The sequence below is a fragment of the Toxorhynchites rutilus genome, chromosome 3, assembly GCF_029784135.1.
Source record: "Toxorhynchites rutilus septentrionalis strain SRP chromosome 3, ASM2978413v1, whole genome shotgun sequence".
NCBI lineage: Eukaryota > Metazoa > Arthropoda > Insecta > Diptera > Culicidae > Toxorhynchites > Toxorhynchites rutilus.
Window position 1 is genome coordinate 248,785,200 of NC_073746.1, and position 26,880 is coordinate 248,812,079.

General features: G+C 38.7%; 2 protein-coding genes across 6 annotated transcripts; both read right to left on the minus strand.

Moving 5' to 3' along the window:
* Positions 1-1,116: 1,116 nt before the first annotated feature.
* Positions 1,117-26,872, minus strand: LOC129778109 (arginine/serine-rich coiled-coil protein 2-like). 4 transcript variants are annotated; one of them, XM_055784793.1, is made up of 6 exons: positions 26,855-26,872; positions 21,748-21,840; positions 21,529-21,600; positions 20,713-20,913; positions 2,688-3,041; positions 1,117-2,625 (listed from the first exon to the last, which is right to left on the minus strand). In XM_055784793.1, exons 1-6 carry the CDS (start codon positions 26,855-26,857, stop codon positions 1,507-1,509), a joined length of 1,842 nt encoding a protein of 613 aa, XP_055640768.1. In that variant the 5' UTR covers positions 26,858-26,872; the 3' UTR covers positions 1,117-1,506. The 4 variants fall into 4 exon arrangements, with proteins under 4 accessions (XP_055640768.1, XP_055640769.1, XP_055640771.1 ...); XM_055784794.1 differs by lacking the exons at positions 21,748-21,840; positions 26,855-26,872 and adding an exon at positions 26,464-26,562; XM_055784796.1 differs by lacking the exons at positions 21,748-21,840; positions 26,855-26,872 and adding an exon at positions 21,656-21,706.
* On the minus strand, positions 24,474-26,457 carry LOC129778111 (SLIT and NTRK-like protein 1). 2 transcript variants are annotated; one of them, XM_055784799.1, is made up of 3 exons: positions 25,677-26,457; positions 25,165-25,620; positions 24,474-25,078 (listed from the first exon to the last, which is right to left on the minus strand). In XM_055784799.1, the coding sequence occupies exons 1-3, from the start codon at positions 25,697-25,699 to the stop codon at positions 25,015-25,017; spliced, it is 543 nt and encodes a 180-aa protein (XP_055640774.1). In that variant the 5' UTR covers positions 25,700-26,457; the 3' UTR covers positions 24,474-25,014. The 2 variants fall into 2 exon arrangements, with proteins under 2 accessions (XP_055640774.1, XP_055640773.1); XM_055784798.1 differs by having other exon boundaries at positions 24,474-25,620.
* Positions 26,873-26,880: the final 8 nt, after the last annotated feature.

Below are 26,880 nucleotides of genomic sequence, written 5' to 3' on the forward strand. Positions count from 1 at the left end.
AAATTATTCAATTGTTATAATAATTTGATTATTGGTATTAGGAATACCAATACCAATTGACGGAATTAAGAAAATTACCTTTTTGCCGGTTGGAATCACGACCAAAAGGTGCAACATATTTACCATCATTAGGGTGCTCATACACTGTTTGACCGAAGCCAAATATTTGACTCTTTTTGACAGATAACTTTTGTCCAACGTGTACTGATCAAATATATTCTACACAAAACACGACAAGCAAATATTAAATTATTGGATGCCTAAAATATTTTTTAAGTCTGTTCTTCGAACCTGTCGGTATATGGTTAGGTTACCTTGAATATTTCAGTTGATTTTTTCCTTGTTCGGTGTTTGATATTGTTTACTACTGTTGGAAATTGAAGAGTGGCAAACAAAATAGTGTTTGTACAAATATCAAATCAAACCTTATCTGTCAAAAAATATCAAATATTTGACCTCCGGGCAAACAGTGTGCGGCCACCTTTATAGGTGGTTTGCATACAGCAACGCTTCCATTCGTATGTTTATCAGTAGTGGAACAAATACCAAGCAAGTAGCACATTTAAGAACATTATATATGCGTAAGCAATAGTTTTTAGAGTACACAAACGTTTAATATTGCCTTAGCTGAGCGGTATAAGGGTACTTCACAGTATATGTTATTGATTTGTTCCAAATTCTTCGAACACATCAACACATTATTTATTATTATTATTATTTGAACGATGGAAATCCAGATCGCTTTCAATCTCTTTCAAAGTCTAATCTACGAACCCAATGCATTAAAAATAGGCAGTCAAAATAACATTGAAATGCAATCCGCTATGAGATATAAAAACCCTATCATACTATTGCTGATACAGATTATCTGACTAAAATAACTACTATAAAATTTATTAAATAAAACTATCAAATCGATACTGAATAACTAACAGCGTTTTGTGACGACACGTTTTAACGAAGTCGAATTCTTATTAGGTACAATCACACAGTCACACCGATACGACCATACGCGTCGCATGCGGCGAAATACTCAAAGATCTGCGTCTGTTCTCGGTTTGCACGGACGAAACAATACGGATCCAATTTCGGAACAATTCATGATAGTGTTCAACATGTAATTCCATTCAATTTATTATTCTTGATCATTACACTCACCGTAAGTGATCCTCAGTACAATGTTTCATGACGAATGCTATTATGACATATTTCAATCCTGTTATATATTGCAAATGAAACAAACAAAGATTCACAAGGTTGGATAGACTATGCTGGGCATAGAAGCCGAACTGTGATCGGTGTATCTTTAAAAAGCCTATGAATCTCTTTCTAGCATTACATAGCGCCGCTCAAGTCTAATCGCAATCCATCATCCATCTGCAGCTCGAGATTTCGACAAAACACTGTTTAGATAAATGTGTATGTGTGTTAAGCATAGAATAATTTGGTACACTACATCCTGCTTGTGTGAGAGGTGTTTTATACGTGCTGTAACTATGGGACAGATTAGAAGGTACGTGGCTGAGAACTAAAACCAAGCCCTACACCACGCATGGTGTGGGTCACTTGTCGAGCGACTTCATACTGCTGCTCCATTGTTGAGAAAAGTTCCTCTTGTCTGTTGATACTGTCTCCGGAACTGCTACCAGGTTTCGCAGCACTTCCTTCCGACTTCTGGCCGTCTTTCACGCCCATAAGACGCAAAAATTTGGAAGCCATCTTACCGTCTTTGTCCTGGGAGAACTTAGCCTGTTCCCATTTACTAATATTAGATGAAACATCTTTGCTTTCTGCCGACTTATGGCTCCAGAGTAACTTTCGTTTTTGTACTTGATCGGCATATCGAACCGGATTTACAACGCCTGGATTGTAGTATGATGGCAACGGTACGGACTCGGTTGCCTTCTTGCTCTGTTGTAGCACATCGATGCCCATTTTTTCTAGCTGAGCTGCTTTTACGTTGCTGCGAATCAAAGAGCTACGGGAGAGAGTTGCCGTTGAATCAATCGGCAGCTCACTATTCGTACTTGGCCTCTGTGGTAGATCGATAGGACCAACGTTGATACCCATAAGCGGAGGTATGAAAGCTGGCTTTGCCGGCATCGGGATCACGTTTGGAGGAATTCCAGCTACTGATAGGGGAGGTTGCTCGTTTTGCGGCATGGTTTTAATCGATGAGAAGTGACTCTTCACCGGAGATTTACTTCTGGAACGTGATCTTCTTCTTCCCTTTTCAATACTCGATCGTCTTTTTCTATCACGAGATGAGGATCTTCTGTAGCGATGTTCCCTATCATTCTCCCTTTTGTCTTTTCGATCCCTGCTGCGATCGCGATCCTTTCTGTCGTAGCGGTCGTATTTGTCACGTTTGTCGCGTTTGTCATTACTACCACGGCTGCTATACCGGTCCGCTCTTCGATCTTTATCTCGACTCTCTTCTTGCTCGCGGTGATGTTTTGACGATCGCTCTCTGTCGCGATCATCCCGATCGCGCCGATCTTTCCCCTTGTCGTGTCGTTTGCTGTCATAGCGATCGCGGGAATTGCTCCGATCTCGGTGTTTCACCCGTTCTGCTGGTTCTGTTCTCCTCTTTTCCGTAGACGGATTGTTTGGTTTCCCAGTGCTCTGAAAAAAAATTATCTCATATAATTATATTTGCACAGGTGCAAATCGTGACTTCACAATACCTCTTGTTTCACGCTCCGCTTTTTACCACTTCCTGAAGGGGATCGTCTATCGGATGGTGGCGGTGAAGGCATTTTCGTTACCTTGCGAGAATTATGTTTTGTTGACGTAGATGTTGAAGACGAGGTGTTTGGTTTGTCAGCGGCGTTGGTGGCACAATGCGAAGACGAAGCAGCTTCCGTCATTGGAGGATTCACCGTTTTCTTACGGGATTTACGATCACCACTGCTGCTACTGCTACTACTGGTGCTGCTGCTACTATCGCTGCTGGAGCCAGAACCGGAAGAAGACGACGACGAGGAAGATGACGATGACCCACTGTCATCGGATGAAGATGACGAAGAACGAGTTTGCTTCTGAAATGAAACGGTAAGTGAAACACTCTCAGCAGTGGTTTCGAATGGCGAGGTAAGTAGATTTATAAGTTATTCTAACCATGTTGGTAGGATACATTTTTTTTTGCTAAAGAGCTATGCAGAGAGCGACAATGATTGGTAATACGTGTGCTAATGAAGAACGTTGATATATCTGTCTCTCATTGACGAGATTTGATAGGAAAGGTATGAGTCTCATACTTTTTCTCTTCCTCACAACTTTTCCATATGCAAGCGATGAGACCTGACTATTGCACACGAGCTTGAGTTTGACTCTTTCTCTTCTCTTTCGTAAAATGTTGTGACGCGTTCAAGAATACCTCGTCGCATTTCGATATGAGCGAGATATATGTAAAGGCGGCATTCCATCTATTTAACATGCTACATGCTACAATTCAATGTAAAACAACAATGAATATGATACTTGCGCTTTTTTTTTATTTTGCGTATGCGAACGCTCACTGCTTCAACATATCTGTTCTGATGTTATTATTTTTATGATCAAACATTTTGTTATTTCATTATTGTGGTGAGTCAATAAATGACGTAGTTGTTCCAATATTGTCGTGCTACACACGCCACACTGATCCGCAGGCCATTGGATAAGGCCAACACTGCTCGGCAAGACCAATTATGTCGTAAAAAGAGACACTTCCATAAGCAAGAACCTTTAACTTGTAGCATGTAGCATGTTGAATAGATGGAATTCCGCCTTAAGAGGTTACTATGATGGCTGCCTTCTTGTAGCCAGCATAGAAAATCATGAGCGTAGAAGTCATAACCTAAAATTAAAAATCAAGTGCTTCGTGCGGTCCTGCTGTAGAATTTTAATCGCAAATCGCAAAATAAAGCTTCCGGATGGATATCCAAACATCTAAGAGCAATCCAACGGAATCATTGACTACATGCCATCGTAAGTTCTGAACATATTTGCATCAATATTGACTCCAAACAATAAACAACGCGTGAGACCAAACTTTATGATGCGCTTTAGGTGTCGTGAATTACGTGCAGGATGTTCCGAACTTCCATGGATGAACTTCGGATGAGTTTTCCGAGGACAAACAGTCGACGGATAGTCAAGGACAATAAGAATTGCGGAGGAGAACGGGATTGAAGCAAATGGATGTAATGTGTCAAATTTAGCGTAATCTGGTGAAGGATGGGCACATCAGAATTAAGAAAATGTCCACGTGGACACCAATTAAACAAATATTAAAAAAATATCACTTCTGTATTCAACAATACGTGAATTCTATTCTGCATTTCCAAAAGAAGACATATTCATCAATAAAAGTATTGAGTTGTCTTAAGTCGAACATCCGTATTTTTCATATCGTTGAACTTCTTTCCTAAATGAGTATTCTGAGAATAACGTACATGAACTGTAAGCAATCGATCTATTTTCATTTGTTTTAGAGAATCATGGATGAAAATGAGATATGAAGACACCATAGTAAAAAATACTTCCTTTAAATTTTTTCAAACTCTCCAATTTCGCGAAAATGGAACACGAACAAGTTTTTTTCTTGGGTGCAAATACCGTATCTCTGGAGGAGTGTCCCTAGCAACGACAACAATCTTCGATGAACTGTAATATTTTCTGGAACACACTTCTATTGGGTTGTGCAAGAAGTTTGTGCTGCAACTGATGATAATCAAAGCAAGATGCTGTTCAAAAATAATCATCAGTACACGACACATGAAATAGCAGATTCATCACAAATGTTTATATTCATGAGCACCTGGTTAACCTTGGTTACATAAAACGCTGCAAGGTATGGACGATGAACACAATGTGGATCGACTACAATCTTTGGGCAAGCGAAATGAACCACCATTAGCTATCCCCAAAACCGATCTTCACTTGGGAGAAGTCGTTCTTTTCTGTTCTGTCTGGTGGGATTGGGAATTCTGTATGATGAATTTAAAAAGACATACAATCGAAACTGGATTCCACTAGTTCTGAAGACATTGACAGACGGCAATCTGTTTTGACGTAGGATTACGTCTTTCGGGAACATATTGGGGTACAAATTGAAAAATGAAAATCGATCGCATCGTGAAAAATGAAAATGATTTTTGCATCAAACGATTACGGCACTCCATAACAATTTTTCACATTGAATAAAATAGTATATATCATATAACTAACTATCGAACAATTGAAAAAATTCAACCCCTATCCAAACAGAGATACCCAGTCCTGATTGGTCGAAATTGACGTCATTTCTTTTTCGCGCCCGATTTGTTCTCTCACCGGCTAGCTGCATGACAAATCGAGTAGGAGGCGCCTACTTCATACATACCAAATGATATAAAAGGATGGAGCGTTCGTGGATTTTATTCATTTTTACAACGGACGTGGAACGGACAACAACAAGTGGAGAGCAGCAGCAGTGAAAGCGGCTAATATATAGGCGAGCATAGAAGTTGAGCAGTCAAAATGCGAGCTGTGTCTCACATCGAGCTTCTATGGCAGCATAAGCAGCGGCAAACAGTAGCAACGGTTGTTGAAACCGGTCTACTACTAGTGGCAGCAGCAAGCATCACGAGCGGATCGTTTCAGGCACGCTCTCTCCGTCAGAAGTGCGAGAACGTTTCTTGGCATCGTGAAAGTGCAGTATCGAATCTGAGCGGCCAACAATTAAGCTGTGTCTCACATAAGTGGCAGTAGCAGCAGCAGCGGCGGTAAACATCGAGGCTGAACCTCAACAATCGAGCTGTGTCTCGCATCGGTCCACTACTGTTGGCAACAACAAACATCATGAGTAGAGAGTTTCAGGCATGCTCACTTTCTCTACTGCTGCTGCTGCTACTGCTACTGCTACTCAGTCAGATTTCTCATTCTTGTTGGACGCTCAGATCGATAAACATATGTGTTTCTAGTGTGCATTGCTGGTACTCCTGTTCACATCAACCAATACAATTGGATGCGGTTATGGAGGTAAAGGAGACAAAGGATCCGGTTGAGGAAGAGTGTATCGCAAGGTTCCACATGACAACATCCAGTGTATCAAACCCGCTATCCGTTGTTTAGCTCACCGTGATGGTGTCAACGAAACCCTTGCAAACCGACGCACAGAAGCCGAAGATGCCAAAGCCAAGGAAAGCAGCAGCGACTCAGAAAAAACTACCGCTGCCAAAAAGTTAACAACTGCTACATCCGACTGAAACCTCACATTAGCACTCAGCAGATTCCGTACAACCCATTTAACCATTCCAGTCCTTTTCAGGACTTTCGATATTGCTTTGAAACGAAAGAGTTTAATTTATTGTTTTCCACTTATCATAAAAATGATATAAAACTACGATCAAAAATACTGTTTACTTTTACATTTTCTTTGATCATGTGCAACTAACAGGAAACTTATCACGTCAGAAACATACTTTCCATCAACCAACCTGACTGGATGCGGTAAGGGAGGCGAATGACATATGTATGCACATATATATATATATATATATATATATATATATATATATATATATATATATATATATATATATATATATATATATATATATATATATATATAGCGAAACGGCTCCGGTCATGCCTCAAGGAATTTTCTAAAATAATATTTTGCCGATGCCTTTGCGCGAACTACACGGGCGAGTAGCACCATAATAGCAAATCAAATGTCGATGTTCGTGATATGGGTGCTCCGCCGAAGTGCTACCCCTGTACGGAGCACTGCGCCGAAAAGTATGCACATCGCGCTGGTGTGATCGAAGAGCAGTATGAATTTCATGTCGTCTAAAGACGACGCTCGTACACACAGCTCGTCGCGCGGATGTCGTCTATAGACGACGCTCGTAACGGAAGGGTTAACCATCAATAACTATGCTTGGCAACATTGACATCTGGCAATTTTCATATAAGATTTTTCCCCCGCATGTTAAAAGTGGTTTTTCATGTACATAAAAGCGCAGCGTAGTATGTCAACAGCTTCCCGGTTAGAAAATAAATGATCGTTAGAAAATAAATGAGCGACCCGTCCAATTTCAAACGTTTATTGCTCATTCCTTTCATGATGGATTGATGAGATGTTTGCATCATACGTTGTCGGCACTCCATAATAATTTTTCACATTGAATAAAATAATATATATCATGTAACTAACAATCGAACAATTAAAAAATCTCAACCACTATCCAAACAGAAGATACCTAGGCCTGATTGATCGAAATTGACGTCATTTCTTTTTCGCGCCCGATTCGTTCGTTCACCGGCTAGCTGCATGACAATCGAGTAGGAGGCGCCTACTTCACACATACCAAATGATATAAAAGGATGGAGCGTTCGTGGATTTTATTCATTTTTACAACGGACGTGGAACGGACAACAGTGGAGAGCAGCAGCAGTGGACGCGGCTAATATATAGACGAGCATCGAAACTGTGTGGTCAATAGGCTAGCTGTGCCTCACATCAAGCTTCTATGGCAGTATAAGCAGCGGCAAACTACTACTACTCTACTAGTGGCAGCAGCAAGCATCGCGAGCGGAGCATTTCGGGCACGCTCTCTCCATCAGAAGTGCGAGCACACGCTTCTTGGAATCGTGAAAGTGCAGCAGTGAACTTCAAGACGAGCATCGAATCTGGGCGGCCAACAATTGAGCTGTGTCTCATATCGAACTTAAGTGGCAGTAGCAGCAGCAGCGGCGGTAAACATCAAAGCCTAACATCAACAATCGAGCTGTGTCCCGCATCGGTCCAGTACTGATGGCAACAGCAAACATCATGAGCAGAAAGTTTCAGGCATGTTCTCTCTTTCTGTTGATGCTGCTGCTCAGTCAGATTTCTCATTTTGTTCGACGCTCAGATCGGTAAACATATATGTTTTTAGTGTTTTAAGTGTGGTCACATCAGATCAACATCAACCAACATGACTTCATCCGGCAAGGAAGGCAAAGGAGGATCGAAGCGTATCGCAAGGTTCTACATGACAATATCCAGTGTATCAAACACGCTATTCGCCGTTTAACTCGACGTGATGGTGTCAACGAAACCCAAATCTCGTAAACGTGCCTCGGAGCTGAAACAACTTTCTATCACTGATACCGAAACTCGATTGTAACACTGGTGAAATGAACAAAAAATACCCAACAACCAAACCAAACGGCCCTTTTTAGGGCCATCAGATCATTATCAAAGAGTTTAACAGTATATTTTTTCAAACATCCAAAATCAGCCTAACAGATAGCCTAACGTAATCCTACGTCAACTATGCGGTCGTGTCTCGGACACAACCTTCTGTGACTTTTTTTTTATCTTCGCTTATTTTTCGTCGGCCTATTTCCGCCACTTCAGTGCCAATCACCGACATCAGGGAGGCGACTCCACCTTTTCCTACCTATCAGACTCAACAACTCATGAGCCGGGCCAACTTCTTTTACTTCCCCTCCGAAGGAAGACGTAACCAGAGATTTTTCGCCTCAGAATATCCCAACGACGCCAGCTGGGATTGAACCCAGGCCGATCGGATTGTGAGGCTGTTACGCTAACCACACAACCACTGGCGCTGCAACAGGCAATCTGTTGCACTTTGTGAAAAAGCTCGCGACAAACCGGAACTTCGAGGTAAATGTTGGGTATACCAGTTCCAAGCGCTTCCACGAAGAAACTAGTGTACCTCAAAATTCCATCTTAGTGTTCGTATTCACCTATGCGGACGATAACATTTTAGTAGTGGTGTTGAACGAGGTTTCCTACTTTAGACGCAAGAGTACTCACATGGTGGCATAATTTACAACAGGGATGCGTTAAGGGCCAAAATATACAACGAATGCATCTCCCGCCGTAAAACGACGAAAATATTGTGGTGGTTGACTGCTACCTGAATTTCCAACACCATGCCTACGCGGTGAGGGAGAACTGTAACATCCGGTTTAATCTTTTTAAAAAGCCATTACCAAACCTCACCGCAGAAATAACCGAATGACCCGCTTACGGGTGACCAAAGGTGATCTTTAACTATCGTGTCTGGTCAGAAATAAACTCCTAAAAGCTCCGATTTCTCCTATTTACAAAAATGCACTACGGATCATCTTTGGCCTGCTACCATCAACACCAGCAGTTTCGGTATGCGCTGAAGTAGGCGAAACTCGCGAGTAAGCTTCCGCTCCCTACGGCTCGAGAAGTAACGCTGAAATTTATGAAATTTAGAAGATACTGAATTAACATTAACCCATTCTATGCCAAGCGCACGAAAAATCGAACAGCAACTTTGATAATTTTTCATCATATCATATGGTAAGGTTTTGGCATCAAATTCGGTATGAAGAAACTATGTGCGGAAAGTACATAACCTCACATAACCTAATTGGTTTGACAATCCTTGTTTACTATTAGCGAATTCGTTTTCGTTCAGTTTCAACCAGGTGGGTGACGTCTTTAGAGAACCCCCATTGAACTGACAGGAGCCAACTTATCGGGTATCCCACTGACATTTTCCCTTTGTTTTCATATGAATTGGGTATCCCACTGACAGTTCTGCTTGAGATTTTGCTAACGATCTTAGCATTAATAATAGCACCCGGCTGGTTTCAACCATAGTGCTGCACTAAGCGTGGAAACACACTAGACGGCTCTACCGCGCGATTTTCACAATGACAAGTCGCAGCAGAAGCTTGATGTAAAACACATTCAGCGGCTTTCGACGGTTTCACTATCTGCCATTATTATATGTTTATAGACAGATGCAAGACGAGTCTGTGGTACAAGGTACAACTGTTTAGACAGTAAGCGGATTAGAGGGGCGGTATATAAAGACAAAATGATGGGAAACGGAAGAGGGGATGTTTATCTGAGCGAGAGAGAGAGAGAGAGAGAGAGAGAGAACTTGATCACAAACATCTGAAATATTGCATTTCTCGACAATTTGGATGGAATACGATTATCCGCAGCTACATGACCGCAGAGTGTATTTCACGTATTGGCTCACCAGAGAGTACATTTATTATTGCCTTGCTTTATTTTCACCTTTCAAAAGCGCATAAACACTAAAGTGCGATTCACATACAACATCCACGTCACGTTCACGTTCCGTCCCATCACGTTGCGTCAATTATTTTTCCATGCAGTTTTTATGCAAACATTCACATACACCGGCATCAAAAGGTGTTGTTTTGTTCCTTATCGTAAAATATTAGACCCATATTTTTTAATTTTTTTTTATTAGGGTGTCCATTTCCATTTTAGGGTAGTCCAAAAAATCCCTTTTTTTCTCCAAAAATGACTTGTTTTTAAATTCATAGCTTTTGAACCACTAGATCGATTCAGATGATCGGTATATCAAATGAAAGTCAATGAGCTAGTCTTTACAATTACAATTGCGAAAAAAATGGATTTCGTTTCCATGTTTATTGATTGTATTTGTTTTTTTACATGTTTTCAGGACCAATGGGCTTTTTTCATTTTTGAGATATGATTTTCAAAGTTAACATGTTTTCAGTCTTCGTTCAGTAATCCTATGCGACTAGAATCCAAATTTTCGCAAGTGTAATTTTTTTTTTCAAAGAGAAACTTTTTTTTACAGTCCAGTAGTTCAAAAGTTGAATTTTTGAAAAAAGGCATTTTTCGAAAAAAAAGAGAAAAAAATGCGAGTCTAATATTTCGCGATAAAGAGCAAAACTACCAATTTGCACAAACATCTGAGAACCACTATATCGGTTTGGAATGGAGTGGCTGATAAGGGGCTGTCCACATACCACGTGGACAGAAAAAGCACGATTTTAGACTCCCCCCTCCCTCTCAGTGGACAAGCGTGGACATTTTCATACCCCTCCTCCTGTTGTCCACGTGGACATGGCGTAACAACGCCAAACAACTTCAGCAATTGAAGCGGCTCAGCGTGGGGCGCGCCCGATCAACAGCAGCGCGGTTTGATGCCGCGTTCGCCAACGCCGGAGGGCACATTTTATGCAGACGCAGCGAAGTAATGCGAAAATAATCATGCAGAAGTTTGTGCTGACAGAACAAACCGTAATATTCACTTTATGTAAAAGAATCTAAATAAAATTCAGTCATATTCCGAATCTTGACAAATGCAGTCGACTTTCAGCTTGAGCTTGGGTAGACTGTACAATTCGTAGTTGCTCTCCGTGATTGACCTTTACCAACCAAATTGCACAAAGAACACACAGAATGACGCTTGGGACTAGCAAATCATTCTCGTTGTGCAATTTTCGGTGGTTCGAGCTTTAAATGGTCAATAACGACGCCGGCCACGTCCTTACAGTCACCGTGGGAAGGGAAGGAATGTTAGTATGGTATTCGCCGCCGGAAGGCCAGAAGGGTCGCCTCTATAGCGTGGTTCCCTAGCGAATATCATGGAAGGGATATTTGTTAGTGGGAAGAGGTAAGAATCAGGATTCACTGTGGTAAGTGATGTGATTATGTAAACGCGAACTCATATCTTAACACGCGGAAGAGGTCTTTAGGTATCCTGAGAAGGAAAACCTGTAACAATAATTTCTCGCACGCAATCGTTGTCGAAATTTAATCGCAACTGCGAAGATTTAACTGATTTAACTGAGATTTGGGAAACCTGAGAAGGTAACCGGGAGAATTCCTCTACAATCAATCAACCCGTCGATGTGTAATATATTACGATATATTCCGTTATTTATCATGCGAATGCTTTATAAAACTTCAATCAAGGTGTAGAATTATCTTTGGGAAGCCTGAGAAGGTAACCATGAGGACTCATCTAGAAACAATCGTCCTACATTTTAAATAAATTCACACACTGCATTAGCTATTACACTTAAACTTTACATATTTATAATTTATAATGAAATTATAATTTTTGAAAAAGAAGTTTATAAATTTTTTTATAATACTTCGCGCGTCGTTATGTCCCATATATGATTGCGATCTAGTTGATGGGAGCAATAAGAAAAATAGAATATCATAGTAAACGGTGAGTATGTATAACCTAAATGGGATCATTCTAACGTTGCTGAATTCTTCAATTTCACGGAAAAAAGGGTTTCCTCTTTTCCCAACCTAATATGAAATATATTGAACCCAAAGGCAATGAAAGGAAACTAACAATTTTAATGGAACCTTGATGCACCTCGGTGCGAAAGTGCGGCCGCACGAACCACCTGCAATCGCGAGAAGTAAACAGCTTCACAGATCTGTAGCAGCTGCCAGTGTAAACCAAATCCAACCTCCTCCACCACACTAAGCGAAAAAAAGCCTGCCTCCCTTCGTCAGTTATCGTACAATCAAATGCTCGTATGTATTCCGATTCCAAACAACTGCACTCAAGGCTACGGTGACAGTGGATCCGAGCACTCACGAAAACCTGACTGCACACCTGCGAAAAGAAACAAACCACTCTTCCCGCCCGAAGAAGGCGAGCCCGAACAAAGCGATGGAAACCAATGCACTCACATCAATTCAATTCCATGCAGCAGCAACCTCACGACCGCACACCACTCGTACAGCCACATTCTCGCACACAGCCGCATTCTCCACCACACCACCCAGTATGATGCATATGTGTGAGAGAGAAAGGAACTTTGCTTGAGAAGAGAATAGAGAACTTAAGAAGAACAGCTTCATTTAGCTCCATAAAAAACACTCTCTCAACACATATACACACACGTCAATGAAAATGAGAATGAGAATTTCAAACCTTCCTATGAAATAGCTTTCAAGACATTGAAAAGAAAAAAAACTTATCTCGCGATGGCTCATCGCATAACACCTGCAGATCCTCTCATGGTGATATATTCACTGCGGCACACATACACACACAAAAACACTTTGCAAGAAACCGAAATTGCTAAAGCTTATTTATAATAACGACTTTTAGTAAAAAAAACGAAAAACTACTTTTAGCCTTTTTCAATTTCACTTTTTCGAAGACACTCACGAAACCGACATCTTATAATTTCCCTGCACTCGTTGCGCATTTCGAAACGAGTAACTCGTTTCGAAGTAATTCAAACTCGAATCGAATTAATTCTAGCATTATGTATCTTTTTCGAGTTATTATGCCGTATGAATAAAAACAAAATTCACCTTTACTTTACTTCATTCGAGCAGTCGAGCAGTGAGATTAAGTTTTTACTACGTTTGGTATGAATAAAAGAAACAACAAAGTATTTACTTTTCGAAAATGGATGTTTAGCTGATTTCGTATGAATAAAACAGCATTCATCAAGTATTTACTTCGTTATTATCAAGTATGCTCATGAGCATACTTTGGATCTGAAAACACTATCATTCGTTTTGATGTCATATCCGATTTATGTTTAATTCTGCTATCTTGCGTTTGAAGTTAAACAAGTTAACGATCCGCATTGATGGCATTGAGCTTCGTTTACTGGTTTAGGGGAGCGTAAAAAAATTGATTGATTTTCAGGCGGAATGAACACGTTTTTCAAATTTAAATTATGAATGAAAAATAACCTTTACGTACCAAATTGGCATTCTGTTTAAATGAAAAACACTTTCGTTTGCAAGTGGTGAAAAAATCTTGTACGAATATTGTTTTTGAAGACAACTTTATATTATTCAGTTTATATTTCAGTAATGATGTTGGAAATGTATAGACAAAGGGTTAAATAAAAATCGGAAAAAAGTGTTTTAAGTGATTAAATAACATGATGTGAACATTTTCATTCAAATTTTAACATTTGAAAACTGGCTTCGTGTCTTCTAATATGATAGGTATTACACTAACGAGATAAGAGGAACCCAAACTATGGTCCCTAATTGAAAGTCGCCACCAGACGTCGACACTATTCCTTTTTCATCGCGAATTCACGCTTTGTTAAAAAAAAACGTTTTGAAACGGAGCCTAAACAATCAGTTGATAGATGTTTGACAAAGTAAAAACTATGTTCGAATTCGAAAATCAAATTAGTAAAGTAAACTTTTATTCATACGGATTCAAGTAAATACTAGGAAAGTTTACTTCACTTGGAAACGGGCAGAATAAGTAAATACTTTTTTTTATTCATACGACCTATTATTTTCAGTGTACTAGATTTCGAGCAAAATTTGTCTCGAAGAGAAATGTCAAATTTTTGGGTTCGTAAACAAAGCAAACATCACGGCTATTGCTGATATCAATGCCGAAAAACAAATTTAATTTGATATTATATTAGAATTGTGCTTGAAAAGAAAAGATCGCCAAATGTTTTTTGACGATAGCGATAGTGAAGAAGAGAGCACGCTTATTCCACAGAGGCGAGAGTTGAGGGATAAAAATGACTCTCGCGCTAAGTGAAGATGAGTGAGTTTGTCTCATATACGTTTCCGATATAAATGATAACAATTATTCTTTTGTTTCAAGTTTCGGATACAAACTTGTTCCAAACAACTTTCAGAAGCACTGCTTTCTCCTGCAGCTTTGAAATTAGAGGCCGTTCTGAATCTTCTGGCTTCTGGCCGTACCAAATTAATGTTATGAAGGAGAAAACTTTTTACTTGGTATGGCTCAAACCAGTGTTCAATGAAATGATGCCATTTTTGGAAAGAAGCTTATGCGAAAAATGGATCGAATTGGATACAACATCGTTTAATGAAATAAGGCAATATTTTTTCGACAAATTCAATATACCTGGTGTATTGATGGTACTCATACACAAACTCTAAGGCCTACGGAAACAAATGTACTGCAATTTATTTCTTTGTGATTCCTTAGTGCTGAAATAAAAGTATTATATTTATACTCACATACTTGTACAAATAGACGTCAAAACCAAAGGAAATGCAATTGAAATTTTCTTTGATGTAAGGTTTAGCATTAAAATCAACGTTCCACTAGCATTTTCCCATACGACGAGCAACCATTTCTTGTCGAGACATTCGTTCTAGTTTCTAGTTGAAAAATGCTCGAACACAATGTTACGTAATGTCAAACTTTGCTCGAAACTCTACTACTGCCTTATTCATTTCGCTCGCTTCGAGATTCATAATGGCAAAAGTGGTCGAAACGAATAAAAATCACTCGTTTCGAAAAGCGAAATGCCACCCCAGGTCTACATCCGACGACTGCCCGATCGGGATCCCCTTGACTAATGCAGTCGACTTTCAGAAAAGAAACTCCCTTTACTTTCAACACCCCGGGTGATCCAGTCAATTCATCTGCTTTGCTGATGACGTAGACATTGTCTGCAGCACATTTGAGACGGTAACTGAACATTACACCAAACTTAAACACGAAGCAGAGAGAATTGGACTGGAATTTAATGCGTCTAAAACCAAGTACATGCTGGCTCCCGGAACCGAGCCCGGCAGGACCGATTAGGTAGTAGTGTAATGATCGTCGGCGATGAGTTCGAGGTACAAATTTATCTACCTTGGCTCAATGGTAACGTCTGACAATGATACCAGCCGCGAGATCCGGAGACGCATTACCAATGGGAGTCGTACCTACTATGGTCTCCACAAACACTTAACCCACTACTGCCCAAGTTTTTTATTTATCTAAAAAAAAACTACTCCACCTTCATCTCGAATTTCCGACTTTCAACATAAAATACTCCTAGCAGAAAGCTGCTAGCATAAAAACAATGTGTATGTGTGACAGATGAAAATATTCTAAAGACTTTCTAGTGGGGGTGAACATTGAACATAATGTTTGAATAATTTGAAAAGAGAATCCGCGAAGCCCATCTTAAGGCGGGCTTGGGCTGTAGAGGGTTAAGCAGTGGCGTCTCGTCCGCCTGTTCAAACTGTTCATAGGACGAGTAGACAATTTCAGAAAAAAGTTGATGGGTCTGAGCCTAGGGGCACGGACGGGGACTGTAATTGTGTGTAGTAATTACATTTGAATTAAGTTTTTTCCTTGTTCAAAATCTGTGATTTTTCTCTTTTGATACATCAAATGGAAACCCTGAAAAAAAAACGTTTCCTGTATGAACTTTAACTGTATCCTTTAACGGGTTAGATTAGATAACGTGGTAGAATCCGTAACCACATTCTGTTCAAAAATGTACAAAAAATGCCATTAAAGCTATTACTACCCTTTTCTTCTGTTTATTAAATTATGCAGAAGAATACAAAGTGTCATCATGTATCATTTTTAAACACAAGTCTAAATAGTCAAGATCTACATAAATATAAGCCTAAGTCCAATAAATCTATGACTACAGAAATATATTATAGATAAAAAAGCATTTCCTCCTTCGTCGCCACGTTGTCCGAAACATTGTTTGTTATAACTTTATAGCCCGATGATGTACATTGAGTATTCTATGGCCATGAGTGCTTTCTTGGAAAGTTCGTGTAGCTGCTGCAGTGAATTGATCTCAATGGGTGCTAAGTTCTATTTATGTATAGGAAAGGAAAAGGAGAATGGGCATATGCATTCGAGTGAGTGAAGTGGTTTTTTAGGAAGACATATGTGGGGAGCATAATATTAAGATCACGACTACTCAAACTATCATAATCTGATATGCGTGAGTATACCTTTTCGATCTTCTAAATCGGCAGCCATAACAACATGCTAGATATTATGACATCCTGGACCACAATTTCATAAATTGTTAGTAACTACACGATAAAAACGTGAATTAAGCACGAATTGATTGGGCAACACATAATACAATAACCAGTGTCTTAGAATATCAATAAATATTCACGAGAAACGAATATGATTTTGTTCCAGTGTAAATGACTTTTTTTCAGCTTGAAACACACTGCCCTCATTATATTGATGACAATAACAAACGAGTTCTGTTTGTTCATATCGCTGTTGTATGAACAAATTTGCTATAATGAATGAATGCGACATTGAGTGGGGTTCATAACTTCGCTGTTATTTATACTTTGGATATCAAAAGCAACAAATTGATATTCATCACATCCGAAACGATATTCGTTCTGGCAGTGAATTCAAGTTCAAAATAAATTTTATTTGGCGAGACGGTAGCAACGGCATATGCAGAATGGATACAACGAGTGGTTTTAGCTACCGTCAAGTCATTTGCGACATCGGGAATTTCATAAGGTATTTCCGATTACGACATCCGGCAACTACAAAACCCAACCGCACATAGCAGCCTCAGGTTAGAAGTTAACAACAGCTGATATTCAGGTTGGCTGAAATGAAATTCAGTTCTGACGTTTCCGATAATCAAGATGAAAATGACACTGGGTGGAAAAAATAAACATCAAAACATATTGAAGGACAAAAGTTCATTTGCTCATATTCAATGGTTGCCTGGATCTGAAATTTTAATTTTCGTTTGGAATATATAGGTTTTCGATGCAACCTAGCCCGAAAATCTATGCATTTGATCTTAGCGAAGATGATTTTTTCCAACACTGACAATAACTGATAAATGCCTATTATCGGTAAATGTAGAATAATTCATTATACGCATCAATTCACAATGTGAGCTAATTTATGCAAAAATGCTCGTTGCATGGGGGAGGAAATCGGTGGTTAGTGCAATTGAAAGAAAACATACCCATTTCAAACGTCAAAATGTAAACTTTTTTACTATATTCACTGTTCATGTTTTAAGCGAAAAAATTGCTGGATAAATTTCCTGAAAAAATTGCTGTAGCAATAACGATTTTGAGTAATATGCATTTGAAAACTCTTAAAGGATCGTTACATTTTTCGTAGAGCGACCCCCCCTATATAGAAATCAAAGATATAGTCTTATGTCAAAAGAATTTAAAAAAATTGTTTCATCATTTCTCAGTTGTTGTATGGATAAGGAATTATTGAAGGTAATTTATTTGTAAATTCCATACTTTTTGAGTGAAACTTCTCCACCGTGATGAATGTTATCGGATGGCTAAACTTGACTACACCAAACAACCCGCACGTAACAAAACATAACACTACGGAATAAGCAGTGATGACCACCGGGTTCAAACCTTTATTCTCAACCCGCCGTCATACAAACACAAATAATAAAAATACATTTTAGGTTTAAAGTTTCTGCTGAACGAAGCCGATGGAAACGATAGAAAACACACACACTATTGATCATTGAACAGGTAGCTCACCTGGTCGCGCGCCGTCTCTGCACGTAAGAAATGTTCCCTGTACAAAGCGCTCATAAGACCTGTTGTCCTCTACGGGCACGAAACTTGGACAATAGAGGACGAAGAGGAACTGCGAGCACTCGGAGTCTTTGAACGATGGGTGTTAAGAATCATCTTCGGCGATGTACAGGAGGATGGCGTATGGAGGCGAGGAATGAACAACGAGCTCACGCAACCCACCGGCGAACCCAATATCCAGAAAGTGATAAAAAAAATGGAAGGATACGCTGGGCAGGACATGGTGCAAGAATGTCGGACAACTATCCTGCAAAAATTGTGTTCATCGGTATCCGGCTGGTACGAAACGACGAGGAACGCAACGAACAATGTGGTTAGATCAAGTGGAGCATGTCATGTAGAGCACGAGGTGCCCGCGGAATTGGAGAGAGATAGCCACGAACCGAGTTAATTGGAGAAAAATTGTGAATTGGGCCATGTTGTAGAGACGTTAAGCCAAAATAAATAAACTTGATCATTATTCGATCCAGATTCGTGCCAAACGTGAACAGTGCTTGAAGAATCATTAAGAGTAACTCAAAAAGCTATTTCTAAACGACTGTAAGCCGCAGGATACACTCAAAAGCCAGGAAATTATGTTCTACACGAAATGAAAGCGAGATATGTCGAACGGATATTTTACAGGTCGTGCTCGAACGGCATAAAAGGAAGCCTTTTTGCGTCAAATCGTTACCGGGGTCGAAAAATGGATTCACTCCACAATAAAAAAGGCAAAAGATCGTATGTAAAGAACATCAACGCCAAAGTATGCTCTGTATTTGGTGTGATCAAAAAGGTGTGATTCACTATAAGCTGCTGAAAACGTAGTCAAATGATCAATATAGACTTCTACAGGCAACAATTGATCCGTTTAAAGCGAGCTATTGTGCGAAAAAAACGTCCAGACTATGCCTCCTGACACGAGTCGATGATATTCCATCTATCCCAACTATTTGGAAAACCGCGGATGGGAAATTATGGTTTGTCCGCTTTATAGCTGAGAGATGCCCTTTCCGATTACCATTCGTGTCGATCGATACAGAATGCTTTGAGTGGAATACGCTTTACTCCGGAACCAAACCAAGTATCAAAATTAGCAGGATTCATTCTTGGCTACAAACGATTAACGCTTCTTTCGCGACGGATTCCGTAAATTGCCAGAAAGATGGTAACAAATAGTGGCTAGTGATGACCAATGCTTTGAATAATGCATTAATTCATTTTAATATTCAAATAGATGTGTTTTTTATGCAAAAGAAACGTAACGAATTAAGTTGCAGACCCAATATTATGACTTCTTGTTCATTTTTTGGTTCGCGTGTCCAGTTTTTAATCCTGAACTTTATGGTCAGTCTATGTCAAATAGAAATTATGAATAAAAATCAACTTCTTCGTATCAAATTAGTGTTCAATATGAATGGAAAACTTTGTTTTCTTCATGTGGTAGAATAATCTCTTACGAAAAGTGTATCTGAAGTTGATTCTGATATGTTTAAGTGGAAAACTAATTTCGTATCCAGATGTCGATATCGAACCGTTGTCGTCCGTTTTCACCGAGAAGTGTATATGGGAATAAGGCCCGTTTTATTTGATTGGCTATTGAACTGGTAATACTAAACATTAGGAAAAACAATATCACTCTTCATACGCCGCCAAACGATCGCTAGTCTCAATTAAAAGCTTCAATTTTTAATACACGTGTATTTAGTTGAGAAAAATACCTATTTTAAAGCGGCAATTCCAAAGGCAACTACTTAGGGTCTTTTGAGGTCTACTCCGATGCCATTAACGAACCGTTTATAAAAGAAGGCATGGGTTTTTTTCTATTAAAAACTTCCAAAGAATGTTTTTGGCCAATTCCCTCATTTTATAATGGTTTGGAGTCTAAGTTTTTGGTTTATTTATCTAGTTCTTTTCATGCCTGTAATGGATGGCTGGCCTTATCGCCTTATTAAGTTATTTAAAGTGATACTCGAACACAAAGATACTATCACCTTCAATCAAGTCGCTCTCAGCATACCGGGGAAAACATAAATATATTGAACAGTATATACCATAACAAACCATAAAAATAGTGTTTTCCCTCTTGCTATACTCACGCAGTATGTCCACGAGAAAAGGAAACCTTCAAACAGAGATAAATTACCATTGATTACTCAAGGGAGGGTGTTGCAAACGGCTCAACAGTATTTCCTCGCTGGACCGGAATCGCCGCTCCGCCGATAGGGATGTGTTGCACGGAGCACATTACGCTGCTTTTGCGGTCAGCCAGGTGTTGTGTTTCTTTTTGGCACACATTTCACTTGGTATGAATTTATCATAATAAAAATGTTCTTTGAACGACATAACATGTGTCAGATTATTCTTGGAATAAATGGTACGGATGGACGAGGTTAATTTAAATTTTAATATCAAATAAAATGCAAGTGATTGAGCGCGATCGCGTTCGTGCTTTCATGGGAATCTCGTCGATTACTGTGAACGACTGATTTACAGAAATCACGAGTACGGGATTGACTTGGAAATTGAAAAAACTCTAAACAAGATGATGATATAATACGAACGGTTCCGGGAAACCAAACCAAGTTTGAAGATTTCATCTTCTGTTCAAAATCAATAATTACCTTTTTTGCAGGCTTCTTGGTGGGTTTATCTCTGGCGAATTCGTCTTTAAGGTGTCTCTTGCTCAGAGTAGCCTCGAATTCCTTTCCATGCGAATTTGATTTTTTGGCCTTATCATTATCGTCTGGTGCCAGTTTGCGTTTTCTGTGTTCAGCGCCATCCTGAGCTTTGTTGTTTGATGCGGTAGCTGACGGTTGGGATTCCTAAAGGAAGGGTCGACTATTCAGGATATATGGGCAAATAGCAAATTGTATTATTATGTGTAACTGTGATTGTCTAGGTTGAAAGTTTGATTTCCTCTGTTCATCGTAATCTCTTAACAATGAACTATTATCAGATAAAAGATTACAACAAAAATGGCATTAATGTAATGCATATTTACATTACATATATAGAACAGTCAATTTTAATTATTTTTTTCCACTAGAAGGAAAAGCAACATAATAAATTGCGAAATAGTGAACTGTACCCTTACATATCACACTTTACTGACAGAACGTAATTGGCCGAATATATACTATTTATCGTTCCTATTATTATAAACCATGAACAAAACTAGTCATTATGAACTACGAACTATATTAGCAGTACGAGATGCATAAACTCTAACAAATTCTACGCACACAATCGGGTGTATTTGATTCGATATCGATTTTTCACGCATCACATCGACTTATTTCCTTTTGTGGAAGTGGCGTTACGCCAAGTCCAACAATCACAAATGCCAGAATAACGCACAAATCAGCCAAATATTCAACCAATACGTTTCGTCGGGCCTACTGATGCAAGGAATTAAACACTTGCTGCACAATTATTACCCGTTCCGGTGTTTTTTCCAATGAATCTTCTTGATCGTCGTCGCTGTTGTAGTTCTGCAGCAGAGAGTCCATCTTGAAATGAAGAACATACATTGAAAAAATTATATCGCAAAACGAAGAAACTGACAAAGCGAAAATATCGTCGTCCCATGAAGCAAAGGCATAGGTTGCAGTTTGCCGTCGAATGGTGCTAAGTTGATATTTTTAACGTAAACTTACATTCAATCTGAGACCGTTTAACAGGAACGTATGGGTGTAAAATGAAACACTAAAAATTAAACATGTAACGAAATGATGAAAGATTTCGAACGCCTGTCAGATGTATAAATATAAACCAGAATTTGTACAGATTAATAGTTCTTCAAGCTAATGTATGAGGTTAAAAGTATTAGCAATCATTATTTTTAATGTCAGCAATATCCAATTGATAATATAATATGTTTCATCAGTTCCTGATCTCATCGGAGAAGGATGTGTTTTTCTATCGTTCCAGAGTGGAAAGGAAGTATCAAGTCATTTTTTGCTATATTGGTACACAATATTCTAAATCTTTACCAATTTCTTAGTAATCCTAGTTTCTATTGCCAATTAGATATGCCCACAGAAATCGGTTGAAGTTGTATACAATTATATTGACTGGAAAAATTTTGCTAATACTATTTAAGAGTGTATCAATTCGACACCTGAACGCTTAGAGAGATTTATGAGCTAGCTTGATTTACAACACTGCCATTTAAGCTCAAAAGAAAAGTTTTCCTGGTGAGAATACTCGCCGACTGTATTAATTTTACCTACATAACGTTCAAACGTCCGAAATTATACAAACAACATAACGTTCAAACGACCGACATACACGCAACTGTCCGTGACAATGATAATAGACACAAAAAGATTAAGTGAAGTGTAAGTGAAGTGAAAGTGTATGTGGCAGTGATGAAATAATTATTCGCAATGACAAAGTTAATAAAAGGACCATTATCAATCATCAGTATTTATGCCGAGTGGTTTTTCTGATTTGTTTTGATTCAGCACACGGAAATAAATTTATGGGTTTCAAGAGTCATGTTTAAATAACAATATAATAAAGTATTTTCATTTAAAAGCATATACTAATGTTTAGTATTTTGTTTGGCGATATAAGAAAAAAAAATAATGAAGTAGCAAACGATTGAATATCTTCAAAACAAAAACCATTTTCTATCTAGCATCTTTGTTCAAGCTAAAGAATCAAGAGGAACACACGAAAACAAACTGACGTCATATCATGAAGAGCGAGAGATGAAAAATTCTTTCGCGTCTCACAATTCACACTCTCTGCAGCTTTTGCGCTCCACGGCTATGCAGCTCTTCAGCTCAATAGCTCCGCAACTCAACAGCTCAACAGCTCATCAGCTCAGTAGCTCATCGACTCAACAGCTCAGCAACTCATCAGCTCATCAATTCAGCAGCTCAACAGCTCATCAACTCAACAGCTCATTAGCTCAGCAGCTCATCAGCCCAACAGCTCAGCAGCTCAGCAGCTTACAGCTCATCAGCTCAACAGCTCAACAGCTCAACAGCTCAGCAGCTCATCAGCTCTCCAGCTCCGTAATGAGCTGATGAGCTGCGTTTTTATTTATTGCGAGCCGATCCCAATCCACTCATTATGATGAAGCGATTCAAATGAACAGCTCAAGAGCGGATGGCACATCTCTAGTTTCCGCAAGGGAAAAGGGACGAATGATTGTCTCGCGTTTCTTGCTTCCGAAATTCTCACGACATTTGATAATAAAAAAACGATGTCTTCTGTCGCTTGACTTAGTATCTATAAGAATTTTATCTGAAAAACTTCATACCCAAGGTTTTTCACCAATGGTGAATAACGTGAATAACTTTTTGTTCAATCTGCTATTGAAAAGCATATGAACTTTCATTGTGCCGTTTCGAGTGTTACATGGGTCTCCCTCAAGACTTTTGCTTGAGTCCTCAGCAATTATTAGAAAAGCGTGGCACCTCACGCCACGCTATATCCGGTTTAGCTCAATAAGCACATTGTATCTATAAAAGGGTCGAACACGTGGATCTCAACCTCTTTTTTGATTAGCCATAGTGAAGTAAACATAATAATCCATTAAAAACAGTGCTGTTGTGTTTTTAAAAAGCCGACAGTAATTAATAATCCCCTTACTCTGAAACTATTGATTTGCAAAGACCGCTGCAAATTTCCTTAAATAATTTATTTATTGGATTTTGGAGCTATTGGAGTATTGAATTCTCAACAGAGAAAACAGAAATGTTTGTATATTCTAGGAAGCTCCAACCTCCTAAACTTCAGCTTCAATTGTTCAACAAAATCATCATTCACTCCATGAGTTTCAAATATCTTGGAATCTGGTTTGATTCTAAATTTACATGCGTATCTGAATAAAAAATGTCAACAGAATTAAGTTTAAAAATGTATAGCTAGAAGATGGCTTTTGATCCTCTTGACCCAAATCAAATATATAAATAACGAAAAAAATGTTTCATGTAACCACAGAATTTTTTTCGGTTTTAAAACTTGTGGATTTTATGCCTATGAACTACGATCCGAGGACATAATTGATTTTTTGCTATAAACTAAAAAACCCGCTTCCGATTCAAACAAAATGATGATGGTAGCTTAAGGTGAGCATGCTTTAGGCAAATCCCAGTGTTATGGATGATTCAAAAAGATTAAAAGTGGGATCTTACAACATAGTTACATATTTTGCAACAAATTACATTTTGTTGTTATTCTTATCATTACAACTAGTTCGAGAATATGTACCGTGAGTACATGATATGGAATTGTATTAAAAATATTATCGCTCATTTAAAAAGGAGTTATTATCAATAATAGACGTGGAATTCAATTTTGAGTGGGAGGGGCAAAATTAAAGATGTTATAAAAATTGACATTATTTTCGCGCAACAAAAACACTTGATTAAATTTTTATAAGGATAACAAGTATATTGATGAAAACAGGAGAAAAAATTAGAAGGGTGATGTTTCAAAATTCACGATTCAGTACCCATAGTTTAAGCTTATTGTATTTGATAAACAGCTTCCGCAGCTCTACTTCAATCTTTGTCAAACCACTCTGTACAGCATTGTTCCTCTTCAACACATCCATTAATACTTCAGATTTAGCATTTTGATAATGTTCCGAAGCGGTGCTGTTTAGTCTCGTCAGCGTTTGCCTCGTTTCAGTTATTTCATCTAGTGCCGAATAACTAACGTATTGATAGTGACCAAACGTGTTACAGTTGTTTTTCGTTCCTTTGTCCAGAAAGCTTATATTCCGGCTTTGCAAGTAACGAATCACAGCAATGATCCGCATACAATTCCACAGGTTTTCACTCAAACTTATATGGCTAAGCTGCGGTACTGCCCTTTCCAAGTCCTTCACATTCATGGATCGCATGAAATTATTGTGCAGTTGGATACTGAATAACTTTGGAAAATACCACATACTGCTGTCAAACTCATTTAGAAAGTTTTTGTACAGAATCAATTCCACCAAGTTTGGCAGCACAATCGGTTCTGTTCCTGGATCAATATAATGTATTTGATTATCGCTCAAATCAATAATCTCAATAGCTGTAAGCTTGCGAAATTTTCCAAAATCGACATACCTAATAGAATTCCCAGTGAGGTGTAAATAACGCAATTTTGTGAGAGCCTCTACGAATCGAATATGCGAGATTTTAGTATCCACAATAATCAGATGCTCGAGTTGATTCTCTTTTATGCTATTCGCATAAACTGTTTGCAAGTTATTGAAGAAAATTTCAATCCTCTTCACCGTTAGAGGAATATAAAACTTCGTCATGAGGCAATTGTAGAAATTAACTCTTTCCGTTTCAACGGTTAGTCGTCTGCCTAAAGCTGGCGTAAATGATGAAAAATTCGATTGGAAAAAGTTTATGTTCGTCGGTGGAAAATAAATATTGTTCACATCTATGTTTTCCGTAATCACGAGGTCCTTCAAATTGCAGCTATCATTTAAGATGATCGAGGATTCGACATAACAGATATAAAACCAGCCATCGGCGGCTCGGGGAATGATCAGAGCCACTGCAAACAAAAAACTAAGAAAAAAAATGTTAGAAGAATGTTGTACAGCAATTTCATTTTGCTCACTCACCTCGAAAAGCGCTTTTGTTCCATGGCAAAACTACGATTGGAGGTTATTCATGAAGAACATTCATATCAGTAATGCAGTCTACGCTCATCTCTCAATTCACTATACGAATACATAAGAAGCGATACGTTCTAATCTACAGAAATCCACATTATTCAAGAAGTCTGTTGCTAACGTGGAATGGAATATATGAATTCTATTCGGCTTCTTATCGCGCGAGAGTCTGTTGGTTAGATCTTCTAACTTATGCATGTTTATTAGAGAGCAAATAATTTTCGGGCTGAATGTTCTTTTCATTCGGCACTACTTCTTCTTCTTTTTAAATGTCACTAACGTTCCTAGAGGAACTTCGCCGTCTCAACGTAGTATTACTTGCGTAATTTTTATTAGTTTTATTAGTGGCAAGTTCTAGAATACGCGTGACCAGGAAGGAATTTTTTTTGACGAAAAATTTCCCCGACCAGAACGGGAATCGAACCCGAACTCCCGGAAAGTTAGGTGTGACGCTAACCACTCGGCCACGGGAGCACTTAAAATAAATTCGGCACTACGTCTTTCATTTCTATACTTTGTTGTAAAGTTTTGAAAACGAGAGCGTTACGTTTGGAGTGCAAGCTTTTGATCGTTAAAACGTCTTTTCCGGATGAATGAAGTGGTGTGACTTTTTTCGAAAAATAAAATATCTACGAGTTATGCTCTTTACTTATTGACTCGAAAAACATGTTCAGTAGATCAAAAACTGCTTTGAAAGCAAATCATTGAACTCTCAAAAAAATTATAATATGGATACCTGCCAGGGTTGCCATAAAGAAATTTGGAATCCTGCCTTTAGGGAAACGCCTTCTGGTCTGCTACAAGTCATTGATGAATCCATCGTAAAACCATCAAGGAATGACTAAGCAATACGTATCGATGGTTCTTTTAGATATTTTCGTTCCTTACAACAAGAACTCTCACACCAAAAGGCAATTTTACAACAGTATAAGTGGATTTTTGAACTTCACATTCTCTGTGACTACAGTGTTATTAATTTATTGTAACGCTAATCGATTCATGTACGACACCAACTTTTGCAAATTAGATCGAAGAGGAAATCACGCTACGTATCAATGTAAAAAAGAGATGAATTTCATTCATGTTATATGAACGTATATGACAACAAAATATTATTGACATCAAACCATAATTGTTTATTGAGTGCGAAACA

Excerpts from the sequence above, each read along its gene's own strand:
- LOC129778111 (XM_055784798.1), bottom strand. The coding sequence starts at position 25,699 with ATGGAACAAAAGCGCTTTTCGAG. Across the intron at positions 25,621-25,676 it reads GAACAAAAGCGCTTTTCGAG|TTTTTTGTTTGCAGTGGCTC; the intron begins GTGAGTGAGCAA and ends TTTTTTTCTTAG.
- LOC129778109 (XM_055784793.1), bottom strand. Across the intron at positions 20,914-21,528 it reads TGGAAAAAACACCGGAACGG|GAATCCCAACCGTCAGCTAC; the intron begins GTAATAATTGTG and ends CCCTTCCTTTAG. Across the intron at positions 2,626-2,687 it reads AGCGGAGCGTGAAACAAGAG|AGCACTGGGAAACCAAACAA; the intron begins GTATTGTGAAGT and ends ATTTTTTTTCAG.